General features: G+C 38.2%; 1 protein-coding gene across 1 annotated transcript in view; it reads right to left on the reverse strand.

Moving 5' to 3' along the window:
* Positions 1-16,646, reverse strand: part of faf1 (Fas (TNFRSF6) associated factor 1) — an 89,127-nt gene that overhangs the window by 51,700 nt on the left and 20,781 nt on the right. The window contains exons 5-7 of the mRNA XM_036579205.1: positions 14,300-14,391; positions 13,997-14,088; positions 2,501-2,606 (exon numbers count right to left, since the gene is read on the reverse strand). Of these exons, the coding sequence (XP_036435098.1) occupies positions 2,501-2,606; positions 13,997-14,088; positions 14,300-14,391 (290 nt within the window). The remainder of the gene's footprint in view (positions 1-2,500; positions 2,607-13,996; positions 14,089-14,299; positions 14,392-16,646) is intronic.

A 16,646-nucleotide genomic window follows, 5' to 3' on the forward strand; every position in this document is an offset into this window, starting at 1 on the left:
AATTATACATATAAATGAGCCTACAAATGAAATATCTGCCGTTCTCCATGTCGTAACTGTCAGAAAGCACGCATATCAAAATGGCGAGTTTAACTGAGAAGGAAAAAACATGCTTAATGTAAAATGGAAGTCTGCTGAAATAGTAACATTTAGTTTTTGGAATAGTTTTGAATTAATCCAGCCTACTTCTAGTAAATCCAACCCACTTCTACATTAGTCTAACATTAAATAACACTCAAAGATGTATTAACACTGATTAGGAGCCCAACTTTATACTTCAATCATCAACTCTATACATCAATTCACAAATCCATTACAAAATTAATCAAATCTGGCATAACAGCAACATCATCTGACTATTTCTTTACAAACAAATGTTCCTTTTTTTATCAACTTTCCTTTGACATTTCAACATGCAAATAAGCCCAAATTCATCTCAAACAATGTTTAAGAAATCAAATGAACATCACAGATGTGTGTTTCTTTGCAACAGGACTGTGTAGGCCCAACGTGACTCCCCCTGCACAGGAGGGGGCGAAAGCAGGCCCGTCAATCTGTAGGGAGCTTGTTACACTTGACGTGGAGCGTGCTACCTGCTGTGAATAATTAATGGAGGCACTGGCTGAACACTGCGTGCAGGTTACTGGGGCAGGCCAGGGAGAATGCAAGGAAGCCGAGGGTGGGGCTGTGTATTTGGAACAGAGGCACTTGGGTTTTGTGCTCCTCACACACCAACTTTAAATACTGCACTGCAGTCTGTTAAATGAAGAGCTATGAAAAGATGGTGTCCGTGTAGCTCCAGTGTGAGAGGGAAGGGAGTTGATTAGCTATTGGGGGGGTTGGTGCTAAACCTCCTCCTCTAAAGTAGCAGGTCTGGCAATAGCAGCCACAGTGATGAGTGAAAGGCAAACACAGAAGTTGAGTCCTCCAACGTATTGATGAATATTTCATCTGCTCCCAAATCCACTGTTTAATTTTGCACCAAGAAATTAAGCATCTCCCTCACAGGCCCTCTCCACAAACACATTCCCCCAAATGTCCCTTGCACATGCCAATTTGCCCTGTGATCAAACAGCTTTGGACCGTTTAGGCAGACCGTGGCTGTGTGGACAGCTAAAACCAGACTGGAGAAAGAGGCTGAACAGGAAATGAATTTGCTCGGTCATGACCACATGGTAGGCGGACATACTGCTCCCAACTGCTCCACAAGCCAAGTGACTTTTTGTACTTCGCACATAACGCTTTCTGAATTGGTGGTCTTGCCCAGTTGTTATGAGTCTCATTTTCTTTAGATATTTCAATAATTTTTTTAACTCCACTTTTGGGAAGTTTTTTTTTTGTGTGCATTTTTCGTTTGACTTTTATGCAAGTGGATTATAAGTGAAACATTCTCAGAAATATCTCCTGGGGAAAAAAAGAATAACTTTAACTTAACGGCTGTTTTGACTGCACATTTAATAAATGTAGGGTTGTCTGATTTTGCACAGTACTACACATTTAAAGTTTACTGAAAAATTAATTTAGACCACTCAAATCCAACATACAGTGTAATTTTCTTCTTCTCATGCACAAAAATTACAGACTAAATAGACGGAAATTTCTCAAAAAAGCTCAGTAATACTGGGATTAATTACTTGCTCATCACCAGATTTATCAGTCTACTCAGGCTTTAGTAGGAACTTCAGTGTTTGTAAAAAAAGTCGTTAATTGAGGTTCTCTTTAGAATTTGTCTAATGAGCATGTTTGATACGTCATAGTTAGTAGCTGAACATGCATTGATGGTGTTTCTTTTGAATATTGTATTTTTTTTAATTACTAGGTAAGTATCCTAAAAGTATTCTTCTAAAAAAGCAAAAATTACCTGTATTTTGAACTTATCAAAATGACTTATCAAAATGTAACTTGGACTGACTACAGATACTGAATTTCTGTATTCCGATTGTGTATTCTCTATAATAGTAAAGTTGAGATTTTAAATTAAATCTTAACTGTCACCATTTAATTCCAAACAGCAGTCGAACAATATAACAAAAATATAGTAAAATATACACAGTATATAGCAAGCAGTAGCACAGTAGCAAGAGTGTCCCAGAATTCTTAGCAGTTTAGTTGGTTTCTGTTAATTAGCTCTTATATTTCCAAGTTCTCTGTATTAGGTACAATGCGTTTGTCATTTTTCTTTCTTCTTATGATGGCTGGTTTTGTGTTCAAAACAGAAATTAGTTGTTTTGTCAACTTAGCAGGCCCTCAAAAGAGAATTCATTTTTCACCCTCACATCTGAAGTGTCTGTTGATTACAAAATTAAACAAACCTCAAAATATCAGTGTTATCAGCAGGATTTTCGCTGATACCAATAACTCTGCAGTACTTTAATATCATCTGATATTATCAGCCAACTGATATATTGGTCTGGCCCTAAAAGAGACACCAAAAAATAGTCACACGTACGTTGTTGACATATGTACAACAGACAGATGTGTGTGTGTGTGTGTGTCTCACCTCCTGGATGGTTCTAGTGGCAGGAAAGTTGAGGCTGTACTCTCTCTGCGCTTCCCGGTGGCTGATGATCAGCAGGTAGTTCTGATTTAACGACTCCTGCTGGACGCTGATAAACAGAGAAAACAATGAGAGGAAAAATGAGAGTGGGTTAGAGTCAAGCTGGGGACGAGTCAGGGCTCGCATACACTCCTCTCCCTGCCGTGAAGAGAGCTTCATTCCATCTCCCCAGAGCTTGTAGGCTCAGACAAGCCCCAGCCACCCCATGGTCTCCCTCAACCTCACCACCACAACCACAGATGCTTGCTGCCTGTCGGTCCCAGACCAGCAGGGGGTGGGGGACAGGAGCCGTGACATGCCCCCAACACACCTCAACCCCAGGGCCATCTGGAGATCTACACTATCTTATCGGTCTGCGCCAAGAGGCCCAAAAGCCTCTCAAAAGTGTCAGAGGGCCCATGGCTCTCCAGCACATCCCTTGCAAACTGACCAAGAGCCAGGCCATAGATTTCACAAGGGACAGAAAGTGGGCTCCAGTAGAGGCTGAAGGAGAATGTAGCGCTTGGCTAATAAGAATCGGCAGAGGTTAAGTAGCGTTTTGAACAAAAGCGCTGCCTGTGCGCATGAATATGAATCAACAGCTTAGAGACGAGACTGCTGGCTAATCATGGTTCAAACGAAAGCGGCTAGGAAAAGGAGAGTCGGGAATTAATGCGCAGTACACACATTAATTATGCAACCGCTGCCTTAATCTGAGGAGCTTTGGACAAGCTTATGTTAACAGAAGCCCACATTTACTGTAATGACAGCATATTTACATTGACTAAAACTGCGGAATCAATATGTAAATGTAATGTTTGTTGTAGCTAGTGGGGAAAATTGGAAATTGGCGCAGTCAGAAGAGCAAATGCATATGTGATGATGTAGAGGCTGAGAAAAGACAGCCAGGCCAAAGAGAATCTGAAATGTGTGTTCAAGTGAGGGTGGAGGGTTTTTGTATGCTGGCCAAAGGGAAAAAATTCATGTGAAGAGGGACTTAAATAGGCTTACTTGTCAATCAGTCACAGAATTTGCATGTTTAGAAATTGTATTGATAAAATGTAGAAGAGTTATTTGTAAAACAGAACTAAATATTTAAAATGAAAATATGGAGAATGAACACCAGATATATCAATATATATAGCGCTTTGCAAAAGTCCAAGAACACACTTCATTTATTAAATTTCCAAGTCAAAATGGAACTACAAGTTAGATTTGTCAGGAGATAATTTTTAGGAGATCAGATATTAAATAATCCACTTGCATTAGGAAGGGGAAAGTCAAAGTAAAAAAAAAAAAATGGTGGAAAAAAACAAAAAAAAGTGTCCAAAACTGGAGCTTAAAAACTTATTAAAAAGAGATTGCATCTCCTAACAATTGTGCAAGACCTGGTAGACCAGTGCCTAAAGATGAAAGCTTTAGGCACTGGTCTTTCATCTTGAAATAAAAATGAAGCTTCTCCCTTGCTTCTGATCTGAAAAAACAGTTGCTTCCGTCCATCCTTCTACTGTGAGAGAACAACTCAGCACTAGGGGTCTGAAAGGACAAACATTTGTAAAGCAGCTGCTCGTGTTCTCAGAACAATGGACTGGCCACTCCAGAGCCCAAACCTCAACATCACTGAATGTGTTTGGGATTACTTGGATTGTAAAAAGCAGGAATTACAACCAACTGAGACAGAACTTTGGAAATATTTCTAAAAGTATGTGGAAAACAGCCTAGTAGATTTCTTTAATAAACTGAAAGCTAGTCTATTAAAAGGAATGGAAGCTCTTTTGAAGTCAAAGAGTGGACAGTAAATGCTGTAAACCTGAAATTAAATTTATTTGTTAAGGGTTCAGTGTCATTTTCTGTTAAATATGCTTTTGGCTTTTTTTCTGATGCTAAATAAATACATCAACAACTGGAAATAAAGAAACCATGGATGGTCTCTGACTCATGCACAGTATTGTATTATTGCATAAATTCATTAAGCATATTGTTAGTAATAGTCACCTTATCGTGTGTAAGCAAACCGTATAAAAGAACTACAACTTCAGATACTTTAACAGACATGTACGTTGTTTAAAACTGACCGCGTTAAGTGTATTTTGTAGACTGAACATTTAGCCAAGTATCTAAAATTAAACCTTTATATTGCTGGAATTTATTTTTAGACATATATCCAAATACCATCTATGAGAGAATTACCAGTCCCAACAGAAAAGGATTAAATATCAAGTGAGAATTCAAATCTCTTGGTACAGAAGACATTAAGTGAAGTTGTCTCCTCCCAGTCACTCAGGCAGCAGGTTCATCTGTGTCGGCTTAACAAAGTCCAGCCCTCAGAGCTCCCATCAGCACCTGGCCACGACCTCCTACCTTCACACATACATCCAAACTGTACCATCTCAGACAGGCCTCTCACACACCCACACAAGGTGCCGGAAATAAAATGTCACTGGCTGTTATAGACAGAAAACAAATCATGGTGTAAATGAGGAGCAGTCTCAACAGATTGGTTTCATTCAGAGATAAGCCTACAGCTTCCCTCAGTGTCCCCGAGCACAGCACAGAAACAGACTTTATTAAAGCCCTATGTCTCTCATTTCCCCTCTATATCGCACAGACAGAATCCAACTCAAGCCACAATTACATAAAAACACAAACATACATTGCCACTTATTTCTGACTTCGGTTACCCCCGCCCCTCCACCCAGTTACTTGAAATGTGTTTTAATTAATTGTTTTGATAAGACAACTCAGCAGGCTAACTGCTGTTGGTTTAAACTGTTTTCTTTTATTTTGTGCCAGACCGCCAGATTCCTCAGGCCTCTGTATCTCCAAGGAGATCAGAGTCAGAAGATGAGATAAATACCAAATGTGCAATGAGTCATTTGTATTTGAAAAATCTGGAGTTCAAATTAAAATAACCTTAAACACACACATCTTCTGGAAGCAACAGAAATAGATGATTTGTTTTAAATTATTCATCAGGCTCCATTATTTATGCTGGAGATTAACGGTCCAGATAACTCTCCATGATGATATGATATGAGAGAGGGAGTGAGAGTTAGAGTGAGTGATTGTGTGTGCGTGTATTATGCTTGGCTCATCACTGGATTTCTGTAACTACCTTGGACAGAGTCTCTCCTGAAAGCTCCACAGCCGGTGCTTTATTTGCATTCAAACAGAGCAGAGAAATGAGCAGGCTCAGAGATGTGAGGATATGTTTGATTAATCTGTTTGGTGATGGCGGGCTGAGGTGTGCTTTGCGGTAATTGCCTACAGTGGCTTTTATTTGTTAAGTAATGTCCCATTTTCACAGCCTGCTCCCAATTATAACAGTGAGACCTCATTCGTGATTATGAACTAAAAACAATGAGCTGTAAGAGTAACGGCTAACTCTCACGCCCTTGTCTTCAGCAGACGTAATTTAAAAACACTTACTGCTACGCACAATACAGGCCAGTGGAAAGAACAGTCAAATTAGCAAACAAATTTTAATTCATTATAAAACGCTTTTCCTATCTAAGAGGGCAAGACTATCAGGTAGTGTGGAAGAGCAGCCAACAACTGGGTTTTAGATTCAGCTGCACCACCTGTGGTCCATGGCAGAGGACATCTCAGAACGGGCAAGAAAGACATTAGTGATCTATTCCTCCTTTGCGCTTTTACATGATGTATTAGCCAGTTAGATTCTGCAGAGTATTCTCTTCTGAGCATGGTGAGCCACTTTCTAATGAGGCCAGCAGTTCAAAAATACACAAAAAAGTATGTTTTACATGCATCAGAGGAAGCCAGCCTTCACCATCCTAATTTACTGTTATTGTGTAACATGGGAAATAAGTAAAACAAGAGTAATGTATTGACTACACTAATTAAATTGAGTCAGAATAGGGGTGGAAATAACCTAAATTAGTTTATTTATAAAACATATATTTAAGTAGGGCCCAACCGATATTAAAATGCCAATACTGAGCTAAAGAAGCAAAACATTTCAATAACCAAAATAATGTAATGGATATAATTACACTTGGTCAAATTTTAAAGGTGAATTTTTCCAAGGTTCTGCCTAACAAAATGGTTAAGATGCAAAGACATTGAAATTGTTGTAGTTTAGTTTTGGGATAACACTTTGGACTACATTTTTTTAAAAAATACATTCATGGTTGAACATTCCATGCCTAGAATTGTATGGCAAAATAGTCCATAGCATACCATATTTCATAATGTGGTGGTATTAGTGGCATAATATTTATACTATCAACGTTATATATAAAAATTCAAGATATGTGTAATTTCACTGGTGGTTTTGCATGGCAAATAAAAAAAGTTATAATTACAATGCAGACACTGTGAACCCTGGTTCCCATCAGCACCACTGTAAAGCCATCTGAGTCGGCAAATTCCTCTACAATTAATCTTTTCCTATCAATGAAATTCCTTGCTATGAATGAAAAGGAGGAGTCAGAAAGGCCTTGACTGGCTTAAAATTAGTATTTAGCTCAAACTTTAAGGTGGTAAGAAGCAAATTATGAAACAAATGAATTCTCATGAGAGTTTTGGTAGCCTCAGCAGCTGGCAGTGACTTTAAATAGAAGATGTAAGACATGTTTACATTAGATTAAATTACGCAGAAATTTTGGAAAATCAGCTTAATTTCCCTTTAAAGACTCTAATGGTTTTAGTCAAACAATGGGTCATTCTCCTCAAAATACAGCTGCCTGTTCATTACTACACAAAAAAAGCATTTTACCCGCAGCGTTTTCTGCCAATTCCAATCATCTATATGGCCTTAATATTGTCCAATTTGATAGATCAGTCCGTATATATCAGCCAATCCTGTATTTTACTGCATTAAATGTCTTGCATCCTTTATTAAGTCACTGCAGGCTGTTGAGACTACCACATGAGCAGATGTATAATTCACTTGATTCGCTTTTCATTCCTTACTACCTTCAACATTGATCTATCTAAATACTGAGCCGATCAAGCACATGCAATGTCCTTTGTGACTCCTCTTCCCAAGATAACTAAAATGTAGGAAAGTAAGAGAAGGGACGGAGAAGCCGGTCTGGTTGAACCAGCAGGCTAAGTAGCTGATTATGTTCACCTGTGCTTGTTTCTGCCAGCCTACTTAAAGCCATCTCTTCCTTCAGTAGGTGGCAGAGCCCAGAAAGAGAAGGAGACTTACAAAGGCGTGAGAGCTGAACTGAACTGAACTGAACTGAACTGAACTGAACTGAACCAGAAAGAAAGGACCGAAAAGTCCTAGCTTTTCAGTGTTTTGCGTTGTGTATAAATAATAATAAAAGAAAGATCTCCGTCTTCACACCTGCCCCCGGCGTCTTTCCTCCACCCATCGTCAAAGTTGCTACAATGAGGTATATATTTTTGAGGGAGAGACTATAATAGTTTATTTTTTTTTCCCCTTTCACGCATTAGAGGCATGTCTCTGCTGGAGAACCCACTGCACTGCCTTTATGTGCGTAACACTACATTCCAAGCAAGTTTACATCCATCAGACACACTTTACGCTCGAGTGACGTCCAGTTTGCACCCATAGCCGCAGGTGTTGCGCCAATACTGCAGCGGGGGCAAAGCTCTTTCACAACTCTGAAGGAACAGCTCTGCTTCTCTATCTGGGTGTGACAGTTATTTATAATGGCAGCTAACAGCTTGCCTGCTCACTCTGCTGGAGGTCTTCTCCTCACTGCACTGCGAGGCAACACAGTTATTGGTGACAATGGGGTCACTGCACACCCAACTCCCTCACTCACACATCTCTTCACTCACACTCTCTCTCCATATGTCTGAGCACCCCACCCTGACTCCACAAAAATAGCACCTAGGAGATAATGAAGCTTTGACACCAGAGATCTACAAGGTTGTGGTCACTGGAAAGTGTGCCATTTAAAGTGAGGCTACTGAGGGATCCGAGGGTTATTTTCCAAAACATCTGCCCAAGCATAAAACAGCTAAAACAGCTCTCTTAGTTTTCCAAAAGGGTAACTACCAACTAGGTCTGCAACAACAAATTGACAATGCAGATAACAAAAAATAGCTGACAACGAATCTTGTCATTATGTCACATTACATAATTCAAATAAAATACAGACAGCAGAAACTGCTGTGCAGGGTCAAGCATGACTTAAAGTAAAAGGAGGCAAAACTAACACTGGCTGAAGGGATGAGCTCCATTTGAAAACTGTTTAAACGGTTCAAAACTACATTATTCTGTTTCTACAGTTATGCTTTTAATATCTTTATTTTCTTTTACTTTCGTCCTTTGGCCTCCCATCCACAGTTTAAGGTGCTTTTTGACAATGTTAACCTCATGCATGTGGTCAGTGTTGAACGCTGATAACTGGCCTGTTTATTTGCGGTCAGTAATATAAGGTTTGGTTATGATGTTACCGTCCACAAAGAAACAATCAATTTGGCTCTGCTTTATCACTAGAAAGAAACTCACACAATATAATAAATATCAGTGGTGCAACAGTTCTGAACCGAAAGCGATTTTATGCTTTTAGGCAGACTGTGGTTCGGCTCATGGTGCACACAATGTAAACGGTGTTTTTTTTTTTTGGTTTCACAGAGAAAGAGCGCTTCTCCATGTTACATCACAGAGCACACAGGCTGCCGATGGCATAGCCAACACTTCCAGCAATGCTCAGTGCCAAACACTACCCTATCTCCGACCGAGAAGATGCATTCAGATCACTGTTAAAATGTGCTCAAGGCCTGGTATGAAATTCCAAGCACACTGTGGTTCAGTACACATGTAGAGCCAACAATGTGTAAAGAAACAAAAAAACAGCTAGCTATGCTCTCTAGATGAGAAGAAAATCTGAAAGACAAGCAATGGTTAGATTTATTTAGACTTCTGGTTTGTATTTGCCAACTTTGCAGTCTATTTATGTGTTAAAAAAATAGTTTTTCTTTTATTTAGTTTTTTTTTTATTTCTATAATTTTTTTCTATGCTGATATAAAATAAACCATGAACCGTGAAAAGGGTGAACACATTAAATATTTAAACATTCAATGTTGCTTATTGACAAACCAACAACTGCACTCTGTTTTTTTTCTTGATTACTCAAAATAGACCAATGAATGAGTTATGGACATAATCAGGAGTTGCAGCCCTACTACCAACACATCAAACAATGACAAACTCCTAAAATCTGATTCAAGGCACCAAAGCATAGAATAAAATGCATAACGCCTGACAATGAAAAAGAAAATGCAGACAAGCTAACTGTCAACATGTTTTGAGCAGAGCGTGATTATCACAACATTAGGTTAGAGCCCATTATTAACTTTCCTTCTCATGTGCCTGTTCACACATCGGAGTACAGTGTCCACACAAGTTGACAGAGACGCCAGTTTACACACAGCCACGTCGTTACATCCCCATTGCCTCCCGCTGGGACTAACAGCAGCTCTAATCAACACAGATAATTACACAGAGAAACACAGACGCACACACCAAACTGACCTCCTTCTCACTTAACTACTCATGACTTTAAAAGCCTAGAGACTTAGTGATATTACTCACTTCTTATGATTCACAAATTACTAAAATACAAAGAAATTGTACTTGAAACTGATATGATTAGGCTAATTTTAGCAATACTGCAATCTTTAAACCGTTAGCTGCAAAAAAACTGTTACACTCTAAGGACCTGTCAAGTGTAGACGTCTATTCCTCCCTCTTATAACTAAACACCCAACATATTAGTAGTTGAACAATGCAGTTAGCAGTTATTAGTCAATAAGACTCAAGATTAATTTACTAAATAATAAACCCACAGTTTATGAAATAAACTAGGACGAGTACATTTAAATACCTAGTAGTACTACACTGATTCTGTGGGTTTAAGTTTGTCAACATTGCTTCATCTTCAAAGAAATATATCCACTGCATCCAATGCCTTTGCAGTAGCAGCCTCTACCCATCTGGGAAGGTGTTACGCTAGATGTTGGAACACTGCTGTAAGAATCTAAATGCATTCAGGAACAGGAGCATTAGTGAGGTCAGGTACTGATGTTGGACATCTAGTTCAGAATCACAAACACCTCTCCAGTTTACCCCAAAGGTACCGGATGCTACTTCATCCCTCCGAAGAAACATGGTTTCACTCTTCCACAGCCTAAAGCTGGGGGGCTTTATACTCTGCTACCCGACTCTTGACATTGAGCATCGAGTCGTTCATGAGCGGCTGCTACAGAGCATTCGATTCTTTAAACAGTACTTTTCTATGGAGATTATTCAAGCTGTTTATGTGCAATTGTGAGTAATGGGAGCATTTTAAAAGTATAAGAATGTACCGATTAAAAGGCGTGTCTGGATAAGATGTGGACATTTAGTGTCACTATGCATATCATAAATCAAAATATTACTCAATAATTAACTAAATAAATAAATCCTTACATTACTCAAGTCAATCAAAAATCATAATCAATTACCTTCTTCGGTATCTATAATGATTACACTGTTAAAAGAAAAGATTTTTTCCCCTCCAAAAGAACTTGTAACATGCACTGTTACAATATCTTACAGAATATTGTGATTTAATTTTTAGGCCACACTGCACAGCTATACTTGTACAGGTAGGGACATCAACCTTCTTTTGTCAGATTCCCTTTTCTTTTTGTTCGTTATGGGCCTATTGAGCACAGAGTTTGAGTAACATCTACATTGCTGATACCTGTGTCAAAGCAAAGCTTCTTTTTGTTTCTGTCCTTGACAGTAGAGCTAAAATGTGATAAAGTGACTCAGAATGACTGCTGAAGCTGTTCTGTCTCAAAAAGAGTCACTTAAGTATTCAATGACACAATACCTATTGTGTTTCTCACACAGACTGTTTGGTAGACTGTGGGGCATGTGTCAGCACGACTTGTGGTTTAATCTGTGAAACATGTCAGACCGATAATTACTGGGAAATGTCACATTTCAAAATGCTCATTTTTTCTAAGACTTGAAATACTTCAATATTTGCAGCCACTGCTGATACAATGTGGAGTCAAATGCAGCATCACACATTAGTAGTTCATTTTAATAGTAGCTCATTTAATCAATAGTAAAATATGTTTTACCATGCATGGGCAGAACATGTTTTTATTCAGAATCTTAATTATTGTGTGAGCAAGGTATTAAGGTTATTAAATAATAAAGGTCTATTATATCTACAGTAACATCTCATCAAAGAATTTTTGCTGAGTGATTTGCAAATATGAGCCATATAACTTAAATGCTGATGCTATACAGCTTTCTCAATCATTTTGGAAATTTCTACAGGTTGGGTAGACATGTAATTTATAAATTTATAAATTTATATGAAAATATAAATTATATGATAAATTATATGAAAATCAATAAAGTACCAGCATCACATTAGAACAGTATGGTGTGTTTACATGCATATTTGCAACAAAACTGGTTTTACAGCAATGGAAACAATTTTGATGCAAACTTTCTGAGCAATAATGTATGAAAATTTTCTTATAATGTATGAAAAATTAGCTCGTGTGTCAAACTATTTAGCTTCATAAAATATAAAAACAAGACTTTCCACAGATCAAGAGAATAAGGTACTGGTCTTCTAATCAAATCTCCCTTGTGAGTGTTCAAATTAAAAAAAAAAATTATCAAGCAGTGCCACCTAGTGTTAGGCAGACAGAGAGCACACAAAGTCTGCCAACTCAAACAGAATTTCAATAAGGAATATAAAGTTTCCTAACGATTTTGAATTCAATATTAGGCAAAAAGAATGGAAAAAATGAACTGTTGTGCCAATAATGGAAGCACTGTTTTTACATTTTACATGTCTGATGTTGATATGTGTTTCACAAATCAACTGTAAAAACAGTACTTCTTACAGCTTTACGGCTGAAGGTAGTAGTCAGGGCTTGAAACTAACATTTCAAGTAGCTGTCCCTCAAACATCCCAAACAAACAAACGTTATTAAGCAATTAAAAAGTCGCATGTACCTGTTCTTTCTATTGTACTGTTATAAGATACTGGTCATGCATGGTTTTCTTCTCCATTTTGTACTACTGCTTCCTAAAATTTACTCACAATTCTACTTCATTTGTCATATCGCCTATTCCTGATTCTTTATGAAAAAAGGCATCTTCTTTTGTTTTGTATCAAGCTACACAATGATCTGTGTAAAACAAGGGGCCAGGTTTAGCTCTGGTTGAACATGCATGTAGTAGCCGAGCTTTGTAGTACTGCACTCATGTTGTGATATTAGAAACGTCTTCTCCAATAAAAATTAAGGTGTTTCAAAGAGCGTTCTCTCCTTGAAATAAATACTGACCTTTTTAAATCCTGAAGTCTAAAGAGTGAACCAAAATCAACACTTTGTAAATTTTTAACAAGGACTCTTGGTCTAAAACATCTATTTGAGATGCTGATTTGAAACTGATCATGTGGAATTTGCCATCACACAGAACACGAACATTTGTGATAACATGAGAGTAGTCTTTTTTTTTCTTTTTATTTATGAGATAGTGTTATATTTCCTCCTTCATTTGTTGTTGAAAGTATATCTCCTTTACCTGGCTCTTCAGCACAATTTAACACAGTTAAATTACATATTACACATATACATACACACACACACACACACACACACACACACACACACACACACACATATATATATATATATATATATATATATATATATATATATAGCAGGTAGTATTTGGGTGATGGATCATTCGCAGCACTGCAGTAACACTGATGTGGTGGTGGTGCGTTAGTGTGTGTTGCGCTGGTCTGAGTGGATCAGACACAGCAGCAGATGAGCTATCGTCTCTGACTTCACATCTACAAGGTGGATTGACAAGGTAGGAGTGTCTAATAGAGTGGACGGTGAGTGGACACAGTGTTTAAAAACTCCAACAGCACTGCTGTGTCTGATCCACTCATACCAGCACAACACAGACTAACACACCACCATCAGTGCTGAGAATGATCCATCACCCAAATAGCACCTACTCTGTGAAGGTCCATGGGGGTCCTGACCACTGAAGAACAGGGTAAAAGGGGGCTAACAAAGTATGCAGAGAAACAGATGGACTACAGCCTGCAATTGTAGAACTATAAAAGTGCACCTATATAATAAGTGGAGCTGATAAAATGGACAATGAGCATAGAATCAAGGATTCATAATGTTATGCCTGATCGGTGTGTGTGTGTGTGTCTGTGATTATTTCTTTTAAGTAATTTCTTGCTAAGTTCTGTGCCGGAGATTTGATCACTATGTTTGAATGTTTTCAATGTAAGGCAAACATTTAAAACATTTTCTTTTTTCAAAACGTAATACTAATTAGTTAAAATCTGTGAAGGTGTAGAGCAGTAGCATCATAACAGCATTATTTCATTTAACTTTCACTTTTTATTTAGTGTGACTGTGAATCCAAACTTCTCACTGCTAATGTATTACCACACACAAACACATACCTGCTCTGGCTGGTGGTGGCAGACGGGGCGATGTCTGGGGTCAGCACATACAGGCTGTTGTTTTTGGGCAGATGTAAACTCCGCAGCACCGTCTGAAAAAGAAAACACAGAAGTCAATAGAAAAAGTAAAATGTGAATGAATCAGAATATCTATTCTAACTGAGCAGGTATCTCAGCCAAATAAAGTATGAAGGCACTAATTAAAGCACACATGTAGTTCTTTATGTCTGCTGTTCGGATGAACTGATGCCGTATAAGCCAAAAACATGACAACAAATTACATCACAGTAAAGAAACACTCACACTGTCCGAAACATCGCCACTCTTCCAGCCTTTTAACTGCATTTTAGACACAGGCACCTGAAGCTCTGTCTCCAGTATCTGTTTGATGTCTCCTGCAAAGAGAATATACTTTTCAGATTAAAAATAACTGAGTTTAGTTCACAGTGCCACCAGGAGGTGGCAGTATCAACTTTAGAAGGAGAGTTAAATACAATATGTAAAGCAAGATCAGAACAGTGATGGCAAACTCCATCTACACCGCTACAGAGCATGATGGTTTTCCAACCTTAGCACAGTAAATTCAACTCAACAGTTAATTATCAAGTCCTAACTGCTTTTGCATGATCAGCCAAATAGGAAGCTTAGCAGTCAGTCACTTGAAAATATAATGTACAGTGCTCAAAAGTACTCTTCGGACACCATCAGGAATAACTGGACACTGACTAACGCTCATTCACAGAAACACATACCCACCACCCAGACACAAAGGCTGTAACAGTTAGTCCAAGTAACAAGGTGGGGGGGAAAAAATAAAAAATAAAAATAATAATTTTTTATGAATTTTTCTATCTAACACAAATTTGTTTGCCATCATATTTTCAACATAAATAACTAGAGATGGAACTTTCAATAGGCTATATATCAGTAATGGACGCTGTTCAGCCCAAATATGTGGTTGGTTGATATTTCTGCAACCAAGCCAATTCTGAGAGCTGATCAGAGACTTAAAACATATGAGCCACATTTAAGGATCGCTGTAGCCCTGAGCAAGACTCCTTGATCACAGGATTTGCAGTTCCTCGTTCAAAAGATGGAAATACAGACTTTTGACTACAGGACTAAGGCTTATTTACACAGACTCTGATTTTTACTTACAAAAAAACATGTCAAGTTCTGAAAATGAATACACGTATATTAAATGTCATCTTTCACACCAAGTGTGAAACTGACGCTGCGTACATTTTTAAGTGGAGCCTGCTCTATTTTCTGCATTGTACGGATACGTTGAATTCAGAGCTCTGTTGTCATGGTTGCAGACCAAACAAACGTACATCAGGACGGCAGCAGAACTCTTGTAGCAGAACACAAAAGCTTATATATGCAAACCCACCCCCGCCACTTAAAATAAAAAATATCCAGTGCTTAATTTTTTTTTTTCTTAAGTGAACTGCTATGCCATTGCTTCGCGACAACAAATCATTATTTTGAAAACAACTCATTATTTTGAGATTGTCATTATTTTGAGATACTATCCAATGAAAAAGCAAAATAATAAGAAAATTTCTCAGAATAATGAGAAAGCATCTCAAAATAATGAGTTATTGTCACAAATCAATGGCATAGCGATTCATTTAATAAGGAAAAAAAAACAATAATTAGTTTGTTTGATTTTTTTGTTTTTTGTTTGTTGAATTGTTTGATTGAAGTGGCAGGAATGGGCTTCCACACTTATATGCTTATACACAGACTTTTACACTTATATCCACAAGCAAAACGCTGAGTAGAAAAATGTGGATGTTAAAGACAATACATGGCATACGAGAGCTGAAAGGCTATGAATGACGGTGAGTATGTTACAGCTACTGTATTTAACTGCAGTTCATTCGCTCCTTTTTAAATGAGAGTAGCAACAAGCAGACGCAGAGTCTCAAATTCCCCCCACTGACCTGTGGAAACACCTGCAGAATCGCTTGTTATGCAGCTTTAGCTAGCTCTTGTAATAGGCAGTGGGACTCCCCATGTTGTCTTTTTTGTAGAATGGGATGTACCCAGTGTATGCACCATTTAGTTGCAGTGCTTAAAATTAAAAAAAAAAAGTTTTCAGGGTGCTAAGACGGAAAAATGCTTCAGACTTGGTGTGAAGGTCCCACTACGATAAAATAGCATCCGTTTTTTTTTGGTCTGGAAAATGTATACGTGGTGTGAATAGGCCTTAACAGTCCAACCCCGCACTCAATTGGTATCAGCTATTATCATGCTGAAAGGCAATCAGAAATCGGTATCGGTCCCAGAAATACTGAGCGGTCCATCTCTACAAATAACTGTTTGCAGGCTTACCAGACACTAGACACACTTCAGCACGTGAAATCACATTCTAGGATCATTATGGCTTAACAGCTGAGACTACTCAGAAAAACCACACTGCATTTATTTGACTTCGGAGAAGAAGTCACAGTGCAGAAAGCCTGTGAACTTCAAACAACCCTGAAAGTACCACAAGTGCAAGCCTGCGTGGGCAGGATAGTCAGTTTGAAGTAATGAAAGCTTACTACAGCTGTGCAATGTAGGTCTATGTAGAACTAGGTGTAAATAGCAACCACTGGTATCTGTTCTAGACAAAGTACTTCCTGATTTGATACAAGGGCAC

This window comes from Colossoma macropomum, unplaced genomic scaffold, assembly GCF_904425465.1.
Source record: "Colossoma macropomum unplaced genomic scaffold, Colossoma_macropomum, whole genome shotgun sequence".
NCBI lineage: Eukaryota > Metazoa > Chordata > Actinopteri > Characiformes > Serrasalmidae > Colossoma > Colossoma macropomum.